Genomic DNA, 20,399 nt, shown 5'->3' with positions numbered 1-20,399 from the left:
TGCCAGAAAGCAGACAAAAAGAAGAAAAACAAGATCTGGCATTCCTGCTGATGCAGAAATTGTTTTCCATGAGTTTATTCCTCATTAAATGAATGCTTTCACGCCTCTCTATTCTCCTCAAAGCAGCAAGATCAATGCTCAGTTCCCATCTGTTTTTTTTTTTTCTATGTAGGTCACTCTCCTGGGCTCTTGCCTAGCTCTGTGGGCAGGGCTGGGCAGGAGCTGGAACCAACAGTGGAGCTGCAGCCCGTGGCTGATCCCTGTGAGTGATCCTGTCTACCCACCGCCGGCAGCCTTAGGCACAGTCCATGTCCCTATCGAGTCACCACTGCTCTGGTCATGCCCACCCCAATGCCTTGAGGCACCACACTACGGTTATGCCCCAGCAACCTCTCAGGAACACTTACTCTGGTTATACAAACCACAGAATCTTCAGGAATATTTTGGGGTTTTTCTGCCTTTGAAGCATCCTCCTCTCCACACACCAAGAGCCAGTAGCCGTAATCTCTGTGCTGCAGGCAGGCTCTCCCTTCTCAGGCCGTCGCACATCCTTCCATTTGATGGGCTTGCTTCCATCACAAGAGATTCCCCGCCATCCTGCTCCTATGCCAGGCACCCACCGCCCTGGGCTTCTTAACAGCAGTTACCCCACCGTGACCCATGGCTGCTTTCACTGCTATTTTAGGGCGGGCTGGCCCACCGCACTGGCAGCTTGCCCCAGGTCTGGCAGCAGCTCCTTCCCAAAAGGTTCCTGCTGAGGAACGGGCAGGGTGGGGGCCAGACTTCTGTTCCCAGCGGGCAAGGAGATACCGCCTGAAGGGCCAGGGACTCTCCTCTCCCCGTCCCTTCCTCCAGCAGCACTGTAACAGAGCAGGAGGACCCGCAGCATTAGCGCATTTCCTGAGATTTTTCTCCTTGGTCCCTCACCTCCTGCCTTTCATCCCTCAGGCGATACTGGCAGGGCGATACACCAACAGCCGGAGCACCAGGGGAGGAATATGCCACAACTGCAAAAACTACTGCAGACCAGAAACATGAAATGGGAGAGGATCTCTCAGCTCTGCATTAACAGACCGAGCGCCCGTTTGCATGTCTGCTCCATACCAGAGCACTGCCTATAGGCTCCCACGGATATACTGCCTCACAGCCAAGCTCCTCCTTATGAGGCACTTCCTTTTTCACTACCCTAAAAATCTCCCAGCTGGTGCAGCGGCTGGGAAATAACATCCAGTCTTGCTTTCTCACCCATCAGCCCACGGCTGGAAGCAGCCAGCAAGCACAGCCTCAGCACATGGCCTAAAAACCTTCCCTGCATAGAGGGAGCTGCTCTGCTCCATCTTTAATGAGCAGCAAAGTCAATTACCAGTCCTCACAGGCAAAGACTAGCGGTGAGCACATTACCAAGCCTGCCTGCAAAGATCAGCTCACTAGTGGAATGGCCAGGTGCTCCAGCAGCTACTGGAATAGATGCACACAAATCATGCTGGGGCCCAAAGAGGAGCTGTAACAGGAGAGGAGCAAGATGCTCAGGGCATGCTGCAGGTAAAACCTATGATAGCAAGATACAGGCTGAACCTGTGCAATGCCTGCCAGGGTAACAGTGGGCCCTCAAAAAACCCAACCAACCGAACAAAAAAACCAAACCAAACCACCCCACAAAACCCACACTATCCTCTCTGCAACCAGCTACCTCCAGAAGCAGCAAATTCCGTACTCTGCTTTTCCCCAGCTGCTTCTGAATAAGATCCAGGACACACCTTTGCTTTTTGCTTTTTTTCATTTATTGTTCAGTACGGGAAACAGGTGAGGTAAGACATCTCACAAGGGTCTAAGCTGACAGGCTCCTTGCTGACGGAGCTGAGGGATGTAAGAGAGTGTAGTTCCTTTTTCCTTCCCCCAGCACCAGTAGCCCCCTCTCCCTGCAGCACTGCAGAGAAAGGGGGAGGCACTGGCCAGGTTGACTGTGGGCTCTTACAGGTCAAGAGGCGACCAAGGATTTTGCCAATTCAGAGAGGAGGCTGTCAAGGCTCTGCCAAGACAGGCTCCCACTAACAGGACTCCAACATGGTGGTGGGGGTTAGCAGCACAGCTAGAACAATGACCGTGGAGGGGGAAAGCCTCAGAGGAGGCCTCTGTACTGAGACATGTGCAATGAAAGGTCCCTTCTTCCTTCCGTTTCTCGCTCTGAACCACAAGGGACTGCTCCTCACAGGCTGCTTCAGTGTTTGGCATTGATAATATCCACAAACTCTGGCTTGAGAGAAGCTCCACCAACAAGGAAGCCATCCACATCGTGCTGAGAGGCCAGCTCCTTACAGTTGCTGCCAGTGACCGAACCTAAGGAGGGAGCAGTATTTTAAGGTCAGATGTGGCCAGTTCTAGAAAATGCAGCCAGGGCAAAGGTAAGACCTGCAAGGTACTCGCCACCTCTTACTATGCAGACAGTAAGACTGTCTCCCATTTACCCAAACAAGCTAGTAGGTGGCTCTTCATGCTCTGACAGTCTCGAGTTTCCTCACCAGCAGAGCATGCTGTACAACTGCAGCAACAAGCAGAGAAACTAAGCGCTTCCTGCACTGGAAAGGGGCTTCAAGCTCATTTACCTCCATAGATGATCCTAGTTGACTGAGCAACAGCATCAGACACGTGGCTTTTCAGCCACCCCCTCAGCTTCTCATGAACTTCCTGAGCCTGCAATGGAACAGAAAGAATCCCACTGAGGGCTGAGCATTCCAAAGAGAAGGGAGAATCTCTTTGAGAGAATCTTTACAGATTGTCTAGATCTTTAGCCTTTGGAGAGAATCTTCAAGATCTCTTGAGTGGGAAGGGTCAGTTGGCCATTTAGTCAGCCACCTTTCACCTACTCATACCTGTTGGGGCGTTGCAGTTTTACCAGTTCCAATAGCCCAAACTGGCTCATAGGCAAGAACCACTTTACTCCAGTCCTTCACGTTATCTGGAGAGGAGGGAGAAGGTATAGGTCAGCACAGTACCCCATGTTGGGAAGGGTAGAGCTAGAGAACTTTCCGGAACATGCAGGGCTTTTATTAACATGACCACTTTAATATTGTGCATGAACTTTTGCAGCAATGTCTCTGCAAGTCTCACAAGGAAGGCCAGGATGGCCATTCTGGCCTTCCAGTTAAGGCCAGGATGGCCATTTCCCAAACGTCCAAAGCAGAAAAAAGCACCTGTTTTCTTCCCTTACCAGCAATCGCCTTGGTCTGTTCAAAAACCACCTTCTCTGTTATGCCAGCTTCTCTCTCATCCAGCTTCTCTCCAATGCAGGCAATGACTCCAAGGCCCTCAGCTAGGGCATGAGCCACCTTCTGCCCAATCAACTGGGAATGGAAAAGAAACAAGGCAACCAGTAAGTCAGAACTACTCCCGTAGTCATATTTTAACTGCTCACCCCTCCAGCCTTTGCAGGCACATCTGAGCTGGACCATCTCGCCATTCCAGGGTCGCTCACCTCATCAGACTCTCCAAAAACATGCCTTCGCTCCGAGTGGCCCAGGATCACCCACGCGGCTCCAATATCTTTGATCATTGCTGGGCTGGGGAGAAAGGAGATGACTCGCAACCTCTGGAGGAAATTCACATCCCAGAGGCACCCTGGCATTCCTCTCCTCTGCGGGCTCACCTGATCTCTCCTGTGAAAGCACCCTTTGGTACCTTGTAACAGTTCTGCGCCGCAACTCCGATCTTCGCGTCGAGCTTCTGCCGGGCAAAGTCAAGGTAGATGGAGGGGGCTCCGCAAACCACCTCTGGAAGGCAGAGAAGGCGGGTTACCCTCAGGAAAGGGCAGAAACCGTACCCGGCCACCGACCCCAAATCCCAGCCCGGAGAGCTCATCCCTCTCTCTCCCCTCCCCCGCTCCCGGGAAGGTGCCCTCGCTGACATTTGGGGGACCCTCGGCAGCAGGAATATCCCCGCTATCCGATGACTCCACGGCAGGGAGGGAGGAAGCCCTTTCCAGTGGGCAGACAGGCGACACCAGGTCCTTCGGCCGGTTCACACGGGTCCCTTGGAACGGGACCAGCTGAGAGACCGGCCGAGAATCCCGACCCGCTGCCTGGGGTGGCGGGGGGGGGGAACCGGGCAGCACCGGGTGACACCCGGGGCTGTAACCGGGCACGGCGGGGAGGCAGGGGCACGGTCTCACGGCCCGCCCTGGCAGCGCAGCTCGGCTGAAACGTGGAGCTCCGCACCCCCCCCCCCCCCCCCCCCTCCCGGTACCGGCCGTGAGGCGGGACCGGGAGCACACGGGGCGGGGGCGGCAAGGCCGAGGGAGAGGCGCGGGGCCCAGGGACACGGGTGGCCGGGGAGGGGGCTCGGCCGCGGCGACACCGGGGCCACCCGCTCCCACCGGGGCCACCCGCTCCCACCGGGGCCTGCCACCGGGGGGGGGGGGGGGGGGGGGGGGCTCGGCCTCCTCCCGGGGGCCGGCCGCACGTGTCCGCCGGGCCGGCGGCCCCCGGATCCGGTTTCGCGGGTATATTTAGCCCCCGCGGCCGGGTTATATTTAGGCCCCCGCCGCCCTCTGACATTTGCCGCTGCCCCCGCCCGGTGGCCGGTCCCCGGTGCCGCCCGGCCGCCAGGCGCCGCGCGGGACGTGCGCTACGTGCTGCCGCGCCCTCACCGGTGTCGGCGGAAAGCTTGGCGCCGTTCAGCGTGTGGATGAGCTCGCCCAGGCTCTTCTTATCGCCGTTCATCTTCCAGTTACCCCCCACGAAGAACTTCCTGGGCGCCATGGCGGGAGCGGGCCGGGAGCCGGTACCGGACGAAACGACGCGAAGGTCAACGGCGGCGCCCGCTTTTACCGCCCGAAGCCCCGCCTCCTCCGCTGGCCCCGCCCCCGGCAGACCCCGCCCCTTCCCGCCGGCCCCGCCCCCCGCCGTGTCCCGGCTGCCGCCGCGGGTCCTCGGTGTGCGGAGCGGGGGGGGCGCAGACAGACAGAAACCAGGGGGGGATTTTGAATTTTATTTTGTCCCTCGTGTATTTTGGCATGTAAAGGGCACACAAGGAGGGGGGGAGGGGGGACACCGCTCGTGGCCCACCTTGCTGCCAGCCCCACGCCCTCCCCGGCGGGGCAGGCAGGAGGAATCCCACCCCCCCCCATACACAAGCCACACATACACACAAGCCCCCTCCTTTCTTTCTGGACAGCAAGGAGGTGGCATCATCCCACCAAGCAGCAAAGCACTAGGGCTGTGTGTCACACGGGGGTGGGGACAGTGAGGACATTTCCTATAGAATCAGATATTCCCACCCCCCACCCCCAATCCCGGACCCCCTTCACTCATGTCCACGGGGGGCTCCAGCCCCCGGTCTATTAGTCAGGGAATTCTTGTCTCCCCATGTGTCGCCATGAAGGGACGAGTGGGGAAAGAGGAGCGGGGGAGAGAAGGACCCTGCTCTCATCCTCACTGCCCCCACCCCTTTGCGCCCCACACCTTCAGCCCACGCTCCCCCCACCACACACAGCAAGAGGATGTTCTAGCTGGGAATCCGCTGGTAGAAGTAGATGTAGCCCAGGTCCTTGGGGGGCTTCTCAGAAGCACAGACTTTCTGGTCGTTGTAGATCACCCACCTGCAACGGGCAGAAGGGGAGCTCAGGGACACCATTCTGCGGCTAAGACGAAACTTGACTCCCCTCACCCGCCCTCATCCCCGACCCCCCCAAGACCTCTGAAGAAACAGGGGAGGACAGCGATTTAAAGCTGTACCTCTGAGTCCTCCTTACGCCATGAAAATCCCTCTCACCTGCCATCTTTCTTGATGTGACAAACGTAGTGCCCACACATAGTCGAAGTGCCCATGTGGCTGATGAAGGCAAACAGCTGATATTCTTGAGAGGAGGAGGGAAGAGAGGAGTGATCAGAGAAAGAAAGGCATTTTACCCCAAAACACCCTGTGTGCAGGACCCTCTCTAGAAAAGCATCCCTGAAGGAAGCTCTGCAGGGTAGTACTTTAGAACTGGGTCTCCTGTCAAGCGTGATCGTGAGGATTTGGATTTGGTCTGCAGGCCAAACGTGCAGGGAAACAGATGGTAACTGCCACTTAGCCTTCTCTCTTCCAACTGTTTATTTGGCCTATTGGTCCCAGGCGGGTAACGGCAGAGATTCCCCCTCCCTGTGGCACCCAGCAGCATTGGCACTGATTCTGCACAGAGACTGGGACCTGTTTTTTCAATGGGAGCCTGAAGAAAAGCCTCCTGGGATGACTGGGAAAAAGCAGCACAGCCCTTCCCATTGTCTTTCACTTGATGGCTCTTCCTCTGCCTCTCTCTTACTGGCTTCCAGGTAATCCCCAGCCTGAAAGGGTCTAGACCCTGCTTTGCCACCCCTCTCCTTTTTCTCCCTGCTTCCACCTCAACAACCAGGCCACCTCTGTGGCAGCTGCTGCTGCCAAAACCTGCGGTACTGCACAGATTAGGAGGTTGAAGTGGTGTTGAGTCTGCATCCCCAAAACCCCACTCCTACTGCTTGGAACTCACTTCCAGGCCCATCGCGCACTTTAGGACCCACAGGGATAGATTCAGAGATGGACTCAGCTGCCGAGCGTCCCTCCGAGATATCCATAGCAGCTTCTGCATCAAGGTCATCAATGTGACTAAAGATCCAATCCACAGCACGCTCCAGACTGTTGTTCTGGAAGGAAGAAGAGAAGACTGTGAACTCGGGAATGCCTGTTCCTGAGAATATCCTTTCACTCTGACATCACCCATGCCTCTCACCGTGGCTCTAAGCGCTTTCATAGCCTGGTCCCGGGAGAAGCCCATGGAGACAATGGTGGCCACACTGTCTTCTGAAGGAGGGTCTGGGCAGGCAATAGTTGACCCTGGTCCACTGGATCCAGGGAGAACTAACGGGTTAGCGAAGTCTGCAGCAGAAAACGGAACACAGGTCAGAGCATTTAGATCTCTCCAAAAGGGATACAGCCTGAGGTCCCAACTACTTCAGTTTTCTGCTGTGGTAGTGGGACGGGAAGTACAACGGCCCAGATGCAATAAGCTTCACGATGGCCATGTGGTCTCGTACCTGGATCATCCATGTGTGACATGACCCAGTTCATGGCAGCCTCAACGCCGCTGTTCCCTGTGTAATACACGGCTTTGCGGCAGGCATCCATGGGAAAGCCCATCTCCACTAGCTGGATAATCACTGACTCATCCAACATGGGTGCTGTGGGAGGACAGAGATTAGAGCCACCCGCTCCCACCCAGCCCTGCCTACTCCATTTTGTGCAGTGTCACACAGCCCCCCATGCCACCATTTCCTGGCTTCGTTTCACTCAAGTTCTGTCTCTCTGCTTTTCTCACCCTTTGCTACCGTTCTTCTTCAGAAGCGCAGTCTCGCACACAGGCACCCCAGGGAACAGAAGGATTCAACTCATGAACTCGGGAGCCCTGGCTCTTCCCTACCCTCCAAACCCTTACCTCCCACTGTGTTTTGTGAAAACAAAATACCTCTACCAGTTAAATCCTGTATAAACCCCAGCTCTGCCCCCTCTAAATGCTCTAGACATGCCACCTCCCCATCTTCCACAGAACAGGAATCAACAAACTCCCCTGCGTAACACCCTTGCATAACAGGCATGCAAGGGAGGCAGCCGGCATTCGCTGACAGAGGGACAGGGAAAGTCTGAGCAGGTGGAAACCACTAGCATGGGAGACAAGACAAGGAGAGCAAGGAAATGAGTCAGGCATCAGGAAGAGAGGAGGAGAATCACTAACATGTCGGAGAGGAGAAGTGAGGGGAGCAGAAGGAGTCGTCGTCCTCGTTGCCATAGAACCCCAGGCTACCTTTGGGCTCGTCTGGTGTCACCAGTGGGGGTGCGATGTCTGGCATTTCTTCTTCTCCATCTTGCAGCCCTGTTCCCTGCAGTGCAGAGATATCCAGCTCCTCTGGCATTTCAATGGAGACATCTGCAAGATACAGTCTTGCTCAGCCTCCCCATAGGGGCAAGAAACAAAGGACTCGCTTGGGATATCTAGAAGGGTAAGTCCCTGGGGATGCAATATGCTATAGTCTGCAGCTCCTTTTGGGGTGGTTACTTTCCTCTTTGCAGTAATGACCACCATACCCATATATGACTCCCAATACCTATACGTTCTGTCCTTCTCATCCTCCTTACCAAGCTTTTTGGGCACCCAGTCCAGACCGAAAGTAAATTTCTTGATCTGGATCACCAGATAATCCGGGAAAGAGGCGAACCGTGTTGTTCTGAAAGAGATAAATAATACTTCTAAATACTTTGGCAGCAATGATTGAGGGCACCTAGTTGATTCGAGAAATCAGTGAGTAGGGTGGAGGCACGTCCAAAGGGGGGATACACACACCTGTGCAGCTCTCCTATGCTGAGCTTAAAGCTCCTCAAACACAGAACCATTTCTAAAGCAGATGCTCTGACAAGATGAGACAGAATGCAACATTTACAAAATCTTGGGGGATGAGGAAAAATAGTACGTTCTCTACTTTCCAATCCTGTATTTTACAAGCCTCCTCAGATTTTAGTATTTAATTAAAAGTCTAACCCTTAAGGAACGTGGAGGAAATAACATCTTTCATTAGACCGACAGATACAGCTGCAGGAACTGACAAGCTTTCAAGCACAAGAGCACTTCTTTGGCTACGAAGCAGAAGCAGTGAATTTTAAGCTAACTGAATTTGATTGAACGTTATTTAGTTAGACAGTTTGAAAGAGAGGGTGTCTGGAATCTATGAAACAGACGGGAACATTTGTGAAGGGAGAAGCAGTAATAAGAGACAGATATTTATTATCGGGTGATAATTGTAACATCCCATAAAATTAATTTATAAGTTCAATGCTAATTCTTACTAAGAGTTTGAACACAACTCACGACTTCAAAGCAAAACAAAACGTTACTTTTCAATGTGATGGCGTTATTGACTGTTCGTTTATAGTAGCTATTGCTCAATAACAGAATATTTGTTAGAAAAACACTTCCAGTTCTTTGAGGACTACTCTTTCATTGCAGAAGAACAGTCAGCAGCATCACAGCAGGAAGCTGCTTAAGTCTGTAATCTTCTCACTGCACCTTTGCACTGTTGCATGTGCTGCAGGCAGTGAGACAAATTAAAGCTGTTTTTTAAACCTTGCTATTAGCATTTAAGTTAGTATTCTTCAAAATAACTTGCACATCTGTCACACTCAGTGTTCTGCTCAAACTTTAACAGCTAAAAACTTCCTTTAAAGACATTCTAGAGACCATGGAAGACCAGCGTTGCCATACTGTCAGTACTGACTTTAAAGCTGTATTTTGAATTTAGAGTAAAAGCTGCTTGTTTTCTAGAATATCACTGTATTTTCATAGCCCCTCAGCAACTGAAATCTGATGGTAAGGATTTCACTAGCACTGCTGTTCTGCCCACTGTAATCCCTTGGGGGCAATCACTTCAGCACTGACAGACTGGTTCCCCCTCTGCTTCAGCATTCCATGGGCCCAGGGTGTGGAGCACTACAAAGCTTTGGTAACACTTCTCCCCCAAGCAACTAAAAGAAGTCCCCAAAGACGCAGCTACTGCCAGTTTGTCATAGCCTAGCTGGTAACTCACACACACTCACTTGAGAGCCACAGACTTGGCCTGCAAGGCTGTGCTCCAGAAATCATCCACCTGCTCTGGAGCTCCATAGGCCTCTAGGCAGGAGCTGAAAGGCACCTTGGCTCGCACCAGCTCAGGCAGTGGCTGCTTCTCCTCCTCTGCCTGCCGCTTCTTCTCCTCATATTCCAGTAGTTCATCTAGAGAATAAAGCAGAGGAGTCAAGGACCACCTCTAGGTACCTCCAAAGCAACACCCAGAGGCAGAATAGGCCCATAGATACACGCCATCGCGAACGGAGCACTAAAGTAGACAGTGTCTTCCAGACCACTGTTCTGCTACTGTTTTGCTGTTAAATCATAGCCCAGCTTGTGGTGTCGGAGGGAAAGGTTCTAGAGGGACATCACCATGTCACACCACCTCTGAAGAAATCAGCCTGATCCCACAAAAGCAGGTGAAGGATCGATCTGGCTTCAGACATGGCAAAGCCAGTCCTTGAGGAAGTCCCTTTCTCATTGAAGGAGTGCTGTAATAGAAGTACAGTATCCAAACCTAATGTTTGCTACTGTTCTGGCCTTGGCACATTACTGACCTTTGTTGAGGGCAGCATCCATGGGCACAGGCAGCTGCATAATATAGTCCACACGCTGGGTATATTTCACCTTTTCTGTGGCCAGGCACTTCAGCTTCTCCTCCACCAGAAAACGGAAGACCTCATTAGGGTTCTCCGAGCTGCGGCAGTTCCTCTGAAGAAGGAGAGATTAGAAGGATAGATGTAACATCAGAATGCCAGAAGTAAGTATCTGCAGCAGCATCGGTTCCACACAGGACATGGCTAAAGAGTATTCACTTCTGTACCCAGTCCACTGAAAACACAGCAAAGAGTAAACTAGAGCCAACTTCTCTACCCCAGGAACCCACGCCATTCTGCTCCTAAAGGAGACAATTTACATCTCCAGCTGTGCCACTCCCCAAAGAGATTTCTCCAAGGAATTAGCCCTGAAAATATGGCCAAGCATCTCTCCTTCTCTGCTCCCGCAGGTGCTAGGCAGCCCATTTCCCTGTGTTCTCTCCCTGTCTCTGCTTCGATTGACAGCTTCTCACCACCACTCCTCACCCCTTGCTTCAGGGAGAAAAAGCTGGGCTTTCCCATGATTTGACAGATAGACTCAACCATTACCTCCACCATGTTGATGAAGTGCAGAAAGAATTCCTGGGCATCCTGCTGTCGGTTAGTGGAAAATTCTGGGTGTCCCTTTCCAATGAGGGACTTAAACATGCGTGGAGCAATGCCATTTTGCATACCCTGCAAATAACAAGGTGGAAGAGGAAGGTGGTCATAATTTGCCAAGCATTTGTCCCGGCATGTAGCACTCTACTCTTAGCCATGCTTTTCTTCGGGTGACAGGGCCCTGGAACGAGCGCCAGGACACGTCTTCAGAAAGGGTTCTCCCTTCTTTCCCATGTAACATACACACCTCATGCAACACACACATCATGAGGATGCCGTATCGAAGTCTCACCTTCTGATCAGGCTGCTGTTCCCCATCTGCAGAAGCTGGCTTTGAATACTCCCCAGAAAGCAGTCCATGGCCCAGTTTGGCTCTGGAATGATGAAGAAGTCACTGTTAGCATCAAAATGGTTTCTTCAACCCTACACACTCCAGGACCCACATCAACTCATCCAGCTTTAACACTGCCGTGGACTGTCAACCTCGGAGAGATCAGCTTTCTCTGCTGCACCAGCCAAGATTATCTTATCTTGGTCTGCTCTCGGGTCCCACGAGACATCATTGATTTGAAAGTTACTAGGACTTCTGGGCACCAATCTCAACCATTGCTTGCACATTGCGCAGAACATAAAGGAACAGCCTCCTTTTCCCGGCACAAGGGCAGCTGGTGCTGAGCCTTACAGCAGCTGCGTAACAGCCAAACTAAGCTGCTGCCTGACATGGGTAAAGTAGCAGTGTGTCTAAATGACTGTGCAGGAGACAACAGGGCAGACTGAAATTGTCTGAGCCAGAAATAGCATTGCTGTGAGCAGACTGATCACATTTTCCCAGGGGAAAGATTGTCTGCATGAAGCACTTAATGGACAACAGTAACGTTCAGCAATTTCCTCCTATGCTCAGACTCTCCTACTGTTCCACATCACTCCAGTCCTTTCCCATTGCTGTTGCCATTTTTCTGGAACCAAACCCTACCAAGTCCTCCCTTTGCCAAGGCAAAAATCTATATGGCTGCCTCAACTTAGCCCCCTCCTTAGTGAACACCTCACTTACTCCAGGCTGTCCAAATTTAGAATCCTCCCTTACCGCAGAACTCCCTTCCACAAATCCCACCTTCCACTCCTTCACCCCAAACCTCCATATACTGCTTTGCTGTTTTAGAGAAGATGTACCAGAGAACTCACGTATTTAAAATGCAACACCCTCCCAAATCTTGTGTTCCTCCTTCTGTATATTCTCCTGCTATTGCTTGCACAACACCTCTTGCAGGAAGCCTCTTTAGGCATACATAAGTTATCCACTGTGAATAAAGTTGCCTAAATCTCTGTATTTCTTTGCTCTTAGCCATCTCCCTCCGTTGCAGAGGGCAAGTACCTTTTTGCTGTTACACAGATAGAGTATGCCTACCAGAAATCCCCCCGTGGTAATAGATGGTACTGCGTTCCCCACATAATACATTTAAGAGCCTCTCATGAACACTGAGGTGCACTCTGTCCTCTCCATCTAGGGCATTCAGCTGAACTTTCTTGGCTTAGATCCTTATTGATCACTGAGGATCAGTGTTTCTGGTGATGGACACGGAAACAGAGAGGCAAGGCTTGAGGGAGAAACCTGCAGCAAAGCACACTGTAGCAGCGCAGAGGGGACGCACCCAGGCAGCCTCAGCCTTCCTTCTCTCACCAAAACTCTACGTACACTTGTGTGCTGAAGTCCTGTGTGGGGTCCGAAGGTGCACTTTGGAATATCTTCTCCAGCTTGTCCACATACCTGCAAAGCAAAACAGAGCAATCTAAGGGACATATGGATTCAGCTAGTAAAAACACAGTTCTGAGCCGGATTACTGTAACAGAAGCTTCCAGCTCTAGGAGACCTTTGTACTGATCCCAGGGGATCCCAGGCTAATGGAAAGGAGTGATTAAGCTCACTTACTTTCTCTGGAAGTCTGGGATACTGAACAGCACCTGCATCACAGAATTGAGGTAGCAACTGTTGCCCAGGTTACGGATACCAGTGTACCCAGGCCCATAGAGAGGCTTGAGCTGCACGCCAGACTCCTGGATGAGCTCCCATTCCCCAATGCGTTGGTTCATGTCTATTTCCAGTTCTGTCATTGTCTTGTCTGTCTGTGGAGGGAAAGAACAGGAAAAACCCTCAAAGAAGACTCAAGGGAACACCAGTGGTGTGAAAAGGGCAATGCTGTAGAGAAACATAAGGGGTCAAATCCATTCTATTTTATTAAATGAGAAGAGAAGCCAAATACAAGAATTGTTTTCAAATATCTGAATACCTGGGACAGAAAGAGGAATGGTAAGAAACATGGAAGAAATCTAACCATCCCCTTTTAAAGGGGCATAGAAATCATACACTAACACTGAATCCAGGGAGTGAAGCTCGGAGCCTGGGCACCTCCCTGCCTACAGTACTGACACAGAGCCCCATGGGAAACCTGAGGGACAGAGAGGGCAAAAAAGGCAATGTAAGAGGAAAGGCAGACAAGGCAATTCTCTGCCTGATAAAATACTGGGTTTCTTGACCAGCAATGGTTCTGCATAGCCATGGAAAGCTGGGATCCAGCTAAGAAATGTCAGAATTCCTTCTCTCCTCCTCTGGGCCTATGGAAGAACCTCCTCTCACCTTCTGCATCTTGAGCATGTCGATCCCAAAGTGAGCAAGGTGTTCTGCCAGGTTGGGATCCAACACCATATCGTCCTCGTCATAGGAGTACACGTCTATGCGGGAACAGAGAGGAAAGGGAGAGACTTATCATGGCCTGTGATCTAACATTCACTGCTGGATGAAGAGAACAGAGTGCTCAGAACTGGGAGTTTTGACAAACTGAGCAGCTGGGGTTTCTCTCCTTTCTCAGGAGAGTAACACAACAGACAGAACATTGAGGTTCCTCCAAACCACATGACAAGACAAACAGCTTTGTCACTGATCAAGGTATATGTATGTCTGGAGTGAGGGAAGTGGGTTACTGTGCCATATACTCTGCTCAGGCTTTGGACACAAAATTATTTGATAAACGTGCCACCACAGAAAACAACAGCAACCTGGATAACTATTCTAAAACCCTTCAAATTACAAGAGAGGGGAGGAGGAAGGCAAGGTTTTGTCAGCTGGTTCTTTGCCTGCCACAAGAAGCAGGTCAGAGTGGGAAAGTTCACAGTAGGATGACGCCGAATGTTCCAGGTCATAAGATGGGCAACAACAGCCTGGAAATCCTCCCTGACTTCCCCTGTCAGAGACCACAGTCAGCCTGAGTGGTGCCTGGCATCCATAACCTTCAGAGGTTCCCCCTTCTCACCAGCCCCATCAGGAGTAATTGTTCCCAGTTTCACAGCCAGTGGGTAGCCAGTTTCCCGGTAATGCTCGACTGCATGATTGTTGCCACCACTGCCATCAAAATAGCGCCGACCACAGAGGATGGCTCCATCGGTCATGTTCAGCCACAGGTTCTCCCTCATGTCACACTTGCTGCACTTCCAGCCACTATTGACAAGGAACAGAGAAAAAGAGATTAGGGTGAAAACCCTGGGGTTCTACCTCTCAAGCCCTCTCCATTACTACCCACTGACCATAGTATAAGCAATCTCATTCCTCTCTTACTTCAGAACATTGAACATCCTGAAATACCTTAGTTTGCCATTTCCCCTGAATTTACTATGACAAGGCACGCTCAGGAGACTCACAAAAAATGTCCCATCTGCTGCCGCAGTCCAGGACAGGAGAAGAAGGTGATGGGGTTGGGTCTGGGATACAGAGCGATACAGCTAGTTTCAGTACTATGCTCACCATGGTGGGATGCGGACATCATTCTGAAGTTGATGCAGGGAAAAGGCATGTTTGGAAACACGTCGAACCTCCCCATCCCAAGCCTGCACTTCCTGCTTCCGTGATGCTGAATCTGCTGTCAGGATGGCCTCAACTGCACTGGCAATCTGGAATTAGGACAGCAGGAAAAAAAAATGAAGGGCACAAGGAAAGAAGCTTCCAGTGCCACAGCACTCCACATTTAGGCTCAGATCGGCAAGTCAGTCGTGCTAGGGCAGCATTCAGGAGCCTCAGTCACAAGCCAGGACTCCGTAATATAAAGCATGGTATAAGTGCAGAACAACCCTGCTTACTGCAAGCTGAGACTTCACAGCAGCTCTGCAGGATCCCTTTTACAGGCCAGCGGTTCGTTCTCTAATGGTGTATTTCCTCCCTGCCAACAGAAAACACAGCTCTCCACGCAAACATACCCTGTCTTTGACCATGTCTGGTAGTCCCTCCAGCCCATCACGAGGAATATCCAAATGCTCTGGGAAAATTACTATTTTTACATCTTCGTCATATTCAAACTTTTCCTCTGTGATGTCAAATCCACCTTCTACACCTACAGGAAAAAAAAATATTGTGGAAACAGGTAAAACCAAATAGCTTGCCAAGCTTCTTTGCCCATAGCTTACATGAAATAAGGCGCCACGACTAAGGCAAAGCCCTAGATCAATGATACACAATCTTTCTTCCATTTCTGGATCCCAAAGTTTCTGCTGGCGGTGTGGACTTCACAGGAGCAAATAAAAGCCTAACGACAATAGGTTTGTTTTTCCCAGCTCTTTTTACAGATGCTTAGAAGGAATCTCCCGACCCTGACTACAACCAGAAAAAAGATGACGTGCTCTAGAGAGACATTGGCCAGGACAGAGCCATGATAAAGCACTGCTGGTTCATCCTTCACAGTACATCCAAGACAATCAATGGAGATGTGCATGAAGAGATCATATTCTAACCTGGTTCAAAGGTCTACTCTACCAGCATCTTTAAGGATCCTAGCTCTGCTTCTTGCCTCTTCCAGGAAGGACAGTTCAGAGATCTGAACTTAAGCAAGGAAAACCAGGAGTTCTTCTGGAACCGGAACATCCAGAATTACCGGAAAAGTCTCAGGAAAGATCTAGTGCTAGTAGTTTCTCATGCCCACCTAGCCATGCTTTCCAAAAGTTGCAACAGAAATGGGAGTTCCATACACAGCAGGTTATTTGCCAGTTGTCAAGAGTCATGATGGACGCTCACCAAAAAGTAACATTTGCAGTGTAGGGAACAATTTCTGATTTACGCAGGTACTCAGGTAAAAACCATGGCCTGCCTTGTTTTCCAAGCATTGCCACCTTACATCCCAGAAGGAAATGGGCAGAAGATGCATGGCTTACTTAACCCCCTATGTTTTTTTTAAACTGAATTTCCTTTATTTCTTTAAAAATGGCATGCTGTGACTGCAATAGATCTCTGCAACAGATCTCCGAAGATCTGTCGCTGCAACAAATCTCTGAAGGGAATATGAGTTAAGCCTCAGCCTCAAGAATCCTGTGTGTGACACATTTCTGACAACCATTTAGTTGAAATGTTGAAAAAAATACCCGGTTCCCACAATATCTCCTGCAACTCTCCCCTCAAATACCTACATTTTTTAGACTATGCACAAACTGCCACGTATGAATGCAGGTGCTGCAAGCCTGAGTGATTTTAGAAATACCTGAAAACAGTCACCAGCATCATGCAACAACATACCCAGATAATCCTCCTCTGTGCCTCTTTAGCACATCCCAGAGAGGATCTCCTGCCATCACTTCATAGAGTAAAGCAATCCCTCAGGGTATTATACAATTCCTGAACTCTAAACAAACTAAAAAAGACCAGTGAGGTCCCCTTGGGTGGTTATATGAACTTTCTGAGGCTCCAGATGAGAAAAAGGGTCTTCAGCCAGCAGACTGCCTCCTAGCCCTTTTTCCCCCATGTATAGCCAACAGCTTGCCACGAGGTACACTGCCTCCCTCTCCATGGTTATATCCAAGCACCACAAACTCCAAGAGTCATCCAACCAACATGCAGCCAGGGAAGCAAGCACTATAGTTTGTGTTTTGGTTTTTTTTCCTCATGGAGAGGGAAGCTGAGGTACAGAGAGATCAAAGGCTACATTTTGCAGCCAATGACATTTTGCTCCTACATCTTTCTAGTACTTAAAAAAATCTCCCATGTCAGGATTAGCTAAACCACCACCGTTTAGCTAAAAAAGAGGAAAAACCCCCTCTCCTACATTTGAGATCACTGCCTCACAGGGCTAATACTTTCTTTTATTCTCTCCCGCTCCATTCACGCCACTAAGCTGTTATCACAGGCAGCTATTTGCTGACCCAGTGACAATGCTTGTCTCAAGACCTTTGTAGAATTGAGGATGCAGAAATAACTCATAATGCAGACCGGGCCTCATCTCTCCAAAAGCAGCATAATCATATACATAAAAGCGCTGGCTATCTGAAGAAACGTAGATTCTAGTCTCAATTTGCTAGAAGTGACCATTGGGACTCCATTCACCCCACCATAAAAACTGGGAGCAGCTGAAAGTCTTAATGTTGGTGTTTGCGCTGTGGTAGCAGTGGAGTCACTGGGCATCTGCTACACAATGGCACAGTCAAGGAAAAAGTGAGCAAAAACCAAGACGTGCACAGCCAGGTTCTGGATTTCCCTCTAGTGGTCAGCTTCCAGCAAGCCAAGAACCTGTTACTGCTAAAAAATGTTCCTATGCTCTGCTTTACAGATCTCCATAATGGTTCAGAAATTACTAGCCAAGAGAGACTCCTCCAAATAAGCAGCATCTTCGCTGATTGCCATGAGAGCCTTTTCAGTCAGTGCAAGAGAGTAATGGAACACCAGCTCTGCTCTTCCAAAAAAGGGCTTGTTTTTTATATTTTAATGTTCACGTGTATTTCCTCCAGTATCAGCATTGTATTTCAAAGAACTATCAAGCCCAAAATGTTAATACAGCATTTACCGGTAATTTCTTTCCCATCTATATAAATAACACTAGTTTGATACCTGACAAATTTAAAAAACAGGTTTTCTATCAGAAATTTCAAACTTTTCTCAGACTTAGACATTTTCTCAAACTAAAAAGCAACAGCCCCACACTGGTTATACCCACACCAAGCTGAGTCAGGCATATGGAGTTAAGAGACGATGCAAAACATATTTATCTACAGAAAACACAATGCAACTTTGAATGTAGAACAAAACTACCACCTCAGCAACTGTTTTGCAAAAACTGCCCACCTAAGACAGACTAGAAAACATAAAGTTTGAATTCGGTTGTAGAATACTAGCTTCAACTACTCCAGAAGAGGACAGGCAAAAAAGACGTGCCACAGAGCCAGGCAGCTCCAGACGACTGGTTCGAAACAACAAGGACGATACGGTACGCAAGTGCTTTCTTACCAATAGCCAAGCGAGTTGGTTTCTTCCTTGGAGGGTCCCCAGCACTGGAATTGGTGTCTTCTTCCTTCTGTTTCATTGAGAAGAAATGGGGAAATAGAGTTAGGGGGGCGGGCAAGCTGTGGCAAGCCTTAAGGATTGAAATTAAGCTACTCTGAAAACAGAAAGAGGCCAGGCAGAAATAGCATGGGCAATCCATACAACAATTCACCATAAGCAGAGCTGAAGAACTGGTGTACCTCAATTCACCAAGAAAAACATCAGTTACATTTGAGGAGAGAGAACACCATATCTGACTGAATACAGAGACAGAGCCCAGCTCGCTATTTCAGAACAAGTTTGATGGTATTTTTATTTTTATTTTTTACCGGTTTACGTGTTCTTTTGAGGTGCAGGTAGACCCGCTGGCCTGTTTTCTGATAGTGCTTTTCCACATACTGCTTCCCAAAGCCCAGGAACGTGTTCATGCAGATATACAAGCCGCCATCTGACTCCTGGGAAGAAGGAGAGATAAAAACTCAAGGGAGGTGGTAAAGAATGCCATTCCAACTGCTAGGATAGGCACAGACTTCCCTCTAGGAACACTAATCGTTATCCACTAAATTGTGGCTACAGCTTATTCCTACGTACCAGCCACTGAGTAGCTAGTCGGAAATAAGATGGCAAGCCCCAGCCTGGCTGTCCTAGAAGAACAGGTACTTCTGTCAAGATGACGTATTTAATAAGCTATTTGCCTGTTCCTTTACGTCAGGATGCTACCGATTCACGAAAGCCTGAGCGAGATTCCTCAGAAGCTTATCTCGCAAAAGGCCCTTAGCATGCACAGTTCACAGGTGTAGAGCATGGTACAACCATCACCAACCAAACCTTGGCACCCTGTCTGAAAGCGTAATTCCCAGTGCCACAGGGAATGCTGCCAAACTACAGCGTGAGGAAGGTTAACAGACCACTGTTTATTTTTGCTGCTGCGTTCGAAAGCTTGCGAGCGGCTCCGAAACGGATACAGAGTGAGCCCTCCCCATCCCAGAAGCACCTGGAAAACGCCACGCTCATTCAGCAGAGATACCCTTTTTAAATCAAAGGGGCTCGGGACCCAAACGCAGAGGCTGGAGAAGAAGGAAACCACCAAGAAGCTCTCAGCCTGCTTCCCAACACGAAGCAGCCGGGACAGAGTCAGAGCGGGGAGCGCGTGGACAGGCATCCCTGCGGGGCTCCGGGAGGGAAAGAGGGCCAGGCTGCCGTGTGCTGCTTCCTCGAAGGACCCGTATCTTCCAGCCGCAGCCCATTCCTTCTGGTGGGCCGGGGCACAGCCCCGACGGGTGAAGCCACGGAGCCGGGGGGCACGGGACGGACACCCTCGCCCTCCGGGGCCTCCCCAGGTCCGCCTAGGCCAGGCGGGGGTAGGGAGGGAGGAGCAGGGATGCCGGCGGGGTGGAGACGGCTGGAGAAGGGACCACTGCCATCTTAATGACACAGCACCGACTCGCCCCCCCCCCCGCCTGCCGGGCCACGCCGCCCGGTGAGGTCGGAGGCTCAGAGCCGGGCAGGGCGGGACCCCCGACCCGCTCACCGCCGCCGCCAAGGGCCAGGGCCGGGCCCGGGGCGTTCCCCCCCTCCCCGTCCCGGCAAGCCCCGCTACAGCGGAGCCGGTGGGGCGTCGGTGGGGGGGGGGGGCACCGGCTCTCCAGGCGGGCCGGGCCGGCAACCGAACGGGGCGAGCGACCTGCCCACGCCCGCTCCGTCCCCAGAACTACAGCCCCCATCGCCCCGCGGCCGGCAGGAGCGCGTCGCGGGGCACGCCGGTCTCTGTAGTCCCGGAGGACCCGGCGTTCCGCCCGGGCGCCGGCCGCTCCCCGTTACCGGGGAACCACAAATCCCATCGCGCCCCGCGAAAGCGGCGGCCGCCCGGCCCCCCGCCCCGCCGGGAGGGTGGGCTGGGAGCGGGCCGGAGCCGGGGGCAGCCCGGCGAAGCGGACGGGCCGGCCGCGGGGAGCGCTTACCGGCGTGTCAAAGGAAAAGGCGCACTCGTCCTTGTGGACCCGGTCGCCGGCCTTGGGCACCCGGATGGACGGCAACACCGAGAGCAGCGCCTCGCTCAGCTCCGCCATGACAGCGGCTCACTGCTGCGCCGCCCACGGCCCCACCCTAACCAATCAGGGCCCGGCGTGGTCAGGCGGGCTCTGGCCAATCCCGCGCCTCACGGGCGAGGCCGAGGGACGGGACGGGCGGCACCGCCCGGCCGGTTGGCCCAATCGCAGCCATCCTTCTGCCGTCGCGGGTGGGGCTGGGGGGGGAGGTACCGGGCTCCTCGGCCAATAGGGGCGGGGGGCTCCCCGGAGATTGACAGCGGGCCGGC

The 20,399-nt window shown here is 51.6% G+C and overlaps 2 protein-coding genes across 3 annotated transcripts; both read right to left on the bottom strand.

Annotated features, from left to right (window-relative positions):
- Positions 1-1,758: 1,758 nt before the first annotated feature.
- On the bottom strand, positions 1,759-4,856 carry TPI1 (triosephosphate isomerase 1). The gene is made up of 7 exons (XM_075034564.1): positions 4,643-4,856; positions 3,644-3,767; positions 3,473-3,557; positions 3,209-3,341; positions 2,871-2,956; positions 2,604-2,691; positions 1,759-2,337 (listed from the first exon to the last, which is right to left on the bottom strand). Exons 1-7 carry the CDS (start codon positions 4,752-4,754, stop codon positions 2,219-2,221), a joined length of 747 nt encoding a protein of 248 aa, XP_074890665.1. The 5' UTR covers positions 4,755-4,856; the 3' UTR covers positions 1,759-2,218.
- A 117-nt stretch (positions 4,857-4,973) lies between these two features.
- Positions 4,974-20,217, bottom strand: USP5 (ubiquitin specific peptidase 5). Of its 2 annotated transcripts, none has more exons than XM_075034562.1 (20): positions 20,044-20,217; positions 18,412-18,537; positions 18,047-18,113; positions 15,040-15,173; positions 14,591-14,736; positions 14,103-14,287; positions 13,430-13,524; positions 12,725-12,918; positions 12,491-12,562; positions 11,090-11,171; positions 10,747-10,872; positions 10,159-10,312; positions 9,592-9,766; positions 8,140-8,228; positions 7,739-7,930; positions 7,044-7,187; positions 6,740-6,885; positions 6,500-6,653; positions 5,767-5,851; positions 4,974-5,593 (listed from the first exon to the last, which is right to left on the bottom strand). In XM_075034562.1, the coding sequence occupies exons 1-20, from the start codon at positions 20,149-20,151 to the stop codon at positions 5,500-5,502; spliced, it is 2,568 nt and encodes an 855-aa protein (XP_074890663.1). In that variant the 5' UTR covers positions 20,152-20,217; the 3' UTR covers positions 4,974-5,499. The 2 variants fall into 2 exon arrangements, with proteins under 2 accessions (XP_074890663.1, XP_074890664.1); XM_075034563.1 differs by having other exon boundaries at positions 7,808-7,930.
- Between the last annotated feature and the right edge of the window lie 182 nt (positions 20,218-20,399).

This window comes from Buteo buteo, chromosome 8, assembly GCF_964188355.1.
Source record: "Buteo buteo chromosome 8, bButBut1.hap1.1, whole genome shotgun sequence".
Lineage (NCBI taxonomy): Eukaryota > Metazoa > Chordata > Aves > Accipitriformes > Accipitridae > Buteo > Buteo buteo.
Note: the sequence above shows the minus strand (reverse complement) of the source record. Positions and strands in the feature narration are given on the sequence as shown.

Excerpts from the sequence above, each read along its gene's own strand:
- TPI1 (XM_075034564.1), bottom strand. The coding sequence starts at position 4,754 with ATGGCGCCCAGGAAGTTCTTCGTGGGGGGTAACTGGAAGATGAACGGC. Across the intron at positions 3,768-4,642 it reads CAAGCTTTCCGCCGACACCG|AGGTGGTTTGCGGAGCCCCC; the intron begins GTGAGGGCGCGG and ends TCTGCCTTCCAG. Across the intron at positions 3,342-3,472 it reads TTTTTGGAGAGTCTGATGAG|TTGATTGGGCAGAAGGTGGC; the intron begins GTGAGCGACCCT and ends TTCCATTCCCAG.
- USP5 (XM_075034562.1), bottom strand. The coding sequence starts at position 20,151 with ATGGCGGAGCTGAGCGAGGCGCTGCTCTCGGTGTTGCCGTCCATCCGG. Across the intron at positions 13,525-14,102 it reads AATTACTCCTGATGGGGCTG|ACGTGTACTCCTATGACGAG; the intron begins GTGAGAAGGGGG and ends GTTCCCGCATAG. Across the intron at positions 5,594-5,766 it reads CACATCAAGAAAGATGGCAG|GTGGGTGATCTACAACGACC; the intron begins GTGAGAGGGATT and ends TGCCCGTTGCAG.